The sequence below is a fragment of the Rhodamnia argentea genome, chromosome 4 (assembly GCF_020921035.1).
Source record: "Rhodamnia argentea isolate NSW1041297 chromosome 4, ASM2092103v1, whole genome shotgun sequence".
NCBI lineage: Eukaryota > Viridiplantae > Streptophyta > Magnoliopsida > Myrtales > Myrtaceae > Rhodamnia > Rhodamnia argentea.
In genome coordinates this window covers 9,994,001-10,000,000 of record NC_063153.1, presented here as the reverse complement: position 1 = coordinate 10,000,000, position 6,000 = coordinate 9,994,001, and the positions used below count along the sequence as shown (strand labels likewise).

The 6,000-nt window shown below is 39.8% G+C and overlaps 1 protein-coding gene across 1 annotated transcript; it reads left to right on the top strand.

Moving 5' to 3' along the window:
* The first annotated feature begins 1,059 nt into the window (after nucleotides 1-1,059).
* On the top strand, nucleotides 1,060-5,173 carry LOC115750124 (DNA ligase 1-like). Its single transcript, XM_030687300.2, has 3 exons — nucleotides 1,060-2,051; nucleotides 4,033-4,288; nucleotides 4,555-5,173. The coding sequence occupies exons 1-3, from the start codon at nucleotides 1,722-1,724 to the stop codon at nucleotides 4,935-4,937; spliced, it is 969 nt and encodes a 322-aa protein (XP_030543160.1). The 5' UTR covers nucleotides 1,060-1,721; the 3' UTR covers nucleotides 4,938-5,173.
* Nucleotides 5,174-6,000: the final 827 nt, after the last annotated feature.

The following is a 6,000-nucleotide window of genomic DNA, read 5'->3' as shown; positions in this document are numbered from 1 at the left end:
AAACGAAATTTAAGTTAAAATTGCTTCTCATAAAATGCATTTTACGGAACACTATTTTGGTTTTGGAAAACCACATAAAAGTAAATTAATTTGTCAGATAATAGTATCATTCATGCGCAGACAGGCAAAACTTACGTTATTGACTTTATTTGACTTGCATTTCGATAACGACATCTTACTTTAGTGATTGTCTTGTCATATTGGTAAATGAATTGGTTCCCATTAAGAGTTTATTGATGTTCCTTCTCTATAAAAAAAAAAAAAAAAAGTAGATCTGGTCATGTGCTTAATAGAGCTGTCACGGGGTAAATAGACTACGAAAGTGATTTTGAGCAGGTCTGGAAATGGCATTTTGTCAGAAGCTCAACCAAATAGAAACATGTAACTTACTTTCTTTGTTTGATAATCCAATTAAGTGCTGAAGTTAGAAGATTTAATCACTTAATGGAGACTAAGCTCGTTCGACAATCATAACTGACATTGACTTAAAAATGCAATTAGCTCAAGAAATCACATAATATGTCAAGTAAGGAACAGATTACTTAATTCATTAAGTAGAAAAGATAATTGACGGATGGCAATTAGAATTTCGTCAATTTATATAGTTAAAATTTATCAATAGCGATGTCAAATTCACTTAAGGTATATTAATAATACTCAGTGCTCGATATAAGTCATTACCAAATATTTTGTTATATTTTTCAGAGTTCAAAATCATCAACGCTCAAAAATTGGTTTTTTAATTTTCAATGTAGTTTTCAGTTTTATCAAACATAAGAAATCGGGTCCGACAAAAAAACAAAGTGCCATGTTTTTGTTAGTGGATGGGCCTCGGAAACAAATTAGCCCGACCCGATATCCAGGTTCGAACCGACCCACTTGTTTGGGAAACGGAGGAAGATTTTCTCATCCAGATTCCAGACTGAACCATCGGCCACGTCCCAAACGTCATCGTATCTTGGGTTCCGCAAACTGAAACGGAAAAATTCCTCCACACAAAAATAAAAAAGAAATGAAAAAAAAAATAACCCGTATATATAGCCGTGCGTCTTCTCTTCCATTTCCTTGTTATCCCTAACACCTCCCCTCCGTCTCGCATCGAAACGTCGAAACCCTAATTTCTCCATCTTCTCTGCGACCTCTTCCGCTTCTGCCAATCTGTCTCCGCTCGAACTTATCGTCTTCCTGAACCTTCCTTCCTGTGCGGAATTCCCTTCGTAATTCCTTCGGCAGACCGCGTGGGAAGACCTCTTTTTAGCGGCCACCGACCTTCGATTGTCCTATCGCGTGTCCATATCCATAGCGGGAATCGATTCCAATCTGCAGCTGGAACAACCTCTCGTCGGTTTTTTGTTTTTTTGTGTCTTTCTTTCTTGGCATTTCTTTTTCGGTTTTGCGTTTCGTTGTTCGTTTTGACAGGGTGAATTACCTTTATAATCCGTCGAAAAATTCACATACTTTTGTCGCTGCAATCATACCCTAAAATTTTGTAAGTCATTTGCTCGATATACCCTTCGTTCCTTTGCCTTCACCAACGTCGGATTGATTGATAAGTTCCGATCGCCCCCCCTGTAGTTCTAGCTGATTTTTCCTTCGAATAGATCGTCACATCTGAAAGCTCTGTGGAAAAATCGTCTGGGAATACTTGGGTTTTGATATCTGTGCTCGTGGGTTTCGAATCAAAACGCAAGTGTTAGCTGGGTCCCTTATCATTTTGAGAGATGGTTGGTGGAGGTAGCAGGAGGGACGAGGGATCCCTGGTGATCAACAACACCAACGTTTTTGCTGCGCTCGAGACGTTGAGGAAGAAGAAGAAATCTGATAAGGATAAGGGGTCAAAGAGCGGCAAGGGGTCGTCGAAATCAGCTGCTCAGTCGCAGGCCAAAGAGCCCGAGCCTCAGGTTTTCTGGGCCCCAACACCATTGAAGGAGAAATCTTGGGCAGATGTTGATGATGACGACGACGACGATTACTATGCCACTACTGCACCGCCCCCTGTAGCTTGGGGAAAGACACCCCAGAATGAGGAGCAGCAGCCCACTATTGTAGAGGTTCGTCATGGCGTTATGCATGCAGATATATTGCACATAAGATGCTCTATTGTCTATTTCCTTGGTTGAATTGATGATTGGAGTGGAACCTTTGATTGGATTTTTTGTTGGCTCATTGTGTCGAATTGGTTTTATGATTTAGCAGATGAGTTCATGGTGAGCATGCATATTGTGTAGTGTAGCGATCAACATGCTCTCACTCTCACGCTAATATGTCCATGGCACGATAATCCATTGTTAAGCTCTGACACAATACTTAACTTTCGGGTTTCGTTGGGATGATACATATACTTGCTGTCCAGCAACATATCCAACGTTATCTTAGTTTTCAAGAGCAGATATGAACTTGTTCGATTACGCAACTTGAGTATTGTTTTCATCAGATGAAATGGTTACTATTTTGTCGTTACGTGTTTAAGACCCTGATTGTAGTTTAGAGTAACTGCCGTAAGATTTCTTAGAGTTTTGAGATTGCAATAGGCTTAGGCAACTGTAGACAGCACTTTGATCTTCTTGAAAGCGGTCCTTCTACCTATTGCCAATTGTTAGCTTTCCGTTTTAAAACGGAAGACAATGTTTATGATACTGCTTCCAAACAGCTCCGTGAATTTCGTCTTATCAGAATAAAGAACATGGCAAGCAGAAATGGAGTGGCCGTGAAACGGGTTAAGTTGCTCTTAAATGCATGCGTGAGATGTGTCCACCCTATACACTGCTAGATATTTTTCTTGTTAGTGGGTTGGGGTTCAGGAGGTTTTACGTCATTGATTCTGGTTTTAACTTACCAAAGAGAACCACTTTTTCTATTTATGTGCGTGCTTCTATGATATAAAAAACCATCAGATGTCAGCTACTTGAGAAGATTAGCTTAAATCTTGCTATGGTTATGATGTTCCTCATTCTTTATACACATTTAGCTATAAGGATTTTCCATCATTTCTGCTTGATTGTATCCATCCTTATGCGGTGACTAACTGCTGGCAGAACTTGGAAGTCCTAAGCCTTTTGAAGTCAGCAATCTGACTGAAAGTCTTTGACACGGATAAGTACCAGTACCATAATGTTTTGCTTGCCGTGCTGGAATAAGATGTTGTTTTCCTAAGCATTCTCAGAATTTAGCATCAATAACATTGGGGTTTCCTGTTATCTTCTTCTATTCACTGTTCCTTTGGACTATCTGTTGTGGTACCATAGTGTTTTGCTTGCCGTGCTGGAATAAGATGTTGTTTTCCTGAGCATTCTCAGAATTTAGCATCAATAACATTGGGGTTTCCTGTTATCTTCTTCTATTCACTGTTCCTTTGGACCATCTGTTGTGGTACCGCTTTTTGTTTTATTCAGCTTCTTAATGTCCTATTCATCTTCTTGTGAATATGTTAGTATAATAATGCCTAACCGAGTATACTGTGCGATGATCATGAAGGTAATTTCTTTATAAATATTGCTGAAATGGTTATTTGTAGGCTGTTTGCAAATGTCTTAGTTTTAACTGTGAAAGATTTTTCTTATTTCATACATTAGCTAAGAATTCATGGGTAAGAGTAGTGCTTATTACGGTTCTTTTTTGCTTCATGCTGATTGAATACCATCCCTTCATCTTGCGATCTTTTTTCCTTATAGAATTGTCAACTAGCAAGCCAGACCTGAACTCTGGCAGTGAATTCTAGACTTAGGAGGTTTTTTTTTTTTTTTTTTTGTAGACATAATGGATAAAATGCAGCGGTACACACAATGTGAAAAGGATTGTTATTGCTGATGAGTTAGATGTCTAGTTTGTAAGGTTGCTGTCAAATGTATTTTGTGGTTAGTAAACCTCTTTAATTTTTTCATGTGACCTTGGACATCTGACTGTGGACCTTAAAACTTTTAGGTAGGGGTTGAGAATGGGAGAGATAAGACCGGCTTTACTGTTGAAGTTTACTTGTTTAAATGTCAGCCATGATGTGCTATCCTTATACTTTACTCTGTATTCTGAGTACAGGATACAGAGAGTGAGGATGATATTCTTGATGAAGGGGATGATGATTTGGAGGAAGAACATGAGCATGAACAAGACGTTCCAGTGCACCCAGAGCCAATGGCAAAAAAGCCTGCTGAAGCTCCTGCTGTATCCAAAGAGACGGAGAGACAGCTCTCCAAAAAAGAAAGGAAGAAGAAGGAGCTTGCAGAACTTGAAGCACTTTTGGCTGATTTCGGTGTTGCACCAAAAGAGGACAATGGTCAAGATGAGCCACGTGGTAATTAATTATGCATCATCTGTTATGATCACAGTGAAGCTTTACAAAAAGGATGGGTGCTGCCATGCCATGTGCTTTATCACTTGCACAATGGAAACTAGGACATTCAGACACGGCGGCATGTTCAATTGGTGGCAATCCATTAATCATTTAGAGATTATAATGGTTTAGTTGGTTCTTATTTTCCGTTCTGTTACTGATCTTATGCTGGAATGCTATTGGCTATCCTTTTAAATCTTACCTTAGCCATGCATTATCATTTACAGATGCATTGCTAGATAAGAAAGACGTGGAGCCTGATGGTGAGGTTGAAAAGAAGGAAAGTGCTCCTGGAGAGTCGAAAAGTTCTAAGAAGAAGAAGAAGAAGGACAAGTCTTCCAAGGAGACAAAAGAGCTCCAGGATCAGCCCAACAGTACAGATGTTGTGAATGAACCAGAAATTGGAGCTGAACAGGTAGGTGAAGATGCATCATCTGTTGACATAAAAGAGCGGCTAAAGAAGATGGCCTCAGTGAAGAAGAAGAAATCTTCCAAAGAGATGGATGCTGCTGCAAAAGCTGCTGCTCAAGAGGCTGCCGCTAGGAGTGCAAGGCTTGCGGCAGCAAAGAAAAAGGAGAAAAACCATTACAACCAGCAGCCAGTACGGTAAAGGACCGAGTGTCATTTGGCATCTGCGTCTTAAACATGTACTTTGTGCTGTTCATATGGCAATTGGGAATAATCTTTGGGCCTTCTGGCTCTGATTTCTGAGGCGACCTTTAGTTGTATTTGCTGTGAACTAGAAGATTTTCCTTTTTGAATCTTGGATTTGTTGTGGCTCCATTGCTGCGCCACAAACATTTTGCCAGTTTTGCTTATATGATTTAAATTCATCCTTGGGTGGTAGATAGATGCTTATAGTTTGGTATAAGCCTATATAACCTTGATGGTAACAACTAGGAAATTTTAACGGATATCTCAGACCGTGAGCAAACTGTGGCACCCTCTGGCTGATGTGGAACACCGGCTCTAAATTTTTTGTGCTTATCATCAATTAGGGTTGCCAATTCTTGTTTGCGTGTTGTGTTGTGTGTGGGTTGACTATCCTGTCGCTTTGTGTCCTTGGAAAAAAAATGTTCTATATATCTGCGTAGTGTTTTCTATTCAAAATTAATGAAAGTGTATCAATTCGTGTCAGTCATAGTTTTTTCTTTTTTGGTCAGAGTGTCAGTCAACTAGTCTTGCCGTATTGTGACGGATTCATGTTTCTCTCAACATTTTTTGGTTTCTCGCCTCTTTGAAATTGCGGTTACTTTGAGCAATCTTCTTGACGTTGTGCATCTCTTATGTGGTTGCGAGTAGGGTACTCGCACTTGCCTATTAGTTGGATTTTGGGCAGATGAGAAGGTAAGAAAATAAGTTATGGCTGAAAGGGAGATAGAATTTGATGTTCGTATTGTTTCGCCTTACCAAGAGATTGAGAAAGCAGAGGCAAGTAATTCCGGATGAGTATTTGGTATACATTGATTTATAGAGCCATACTCGAATTTAACATGTAGATGCCGGATGAGTATTTGCTATCTCCAGCAACGAACGGGAAAATTAGTCATTCGTCAGTTTTGGGTAGTGCAAATTCACATATTTGGTATTCAATGACGAGAAGAGTTTTGTAAGGCCCATTTCTGTCTCGGGGCTATCCAAGAGCCTATTGGCGATGGGGAGCGGGTAGCCGT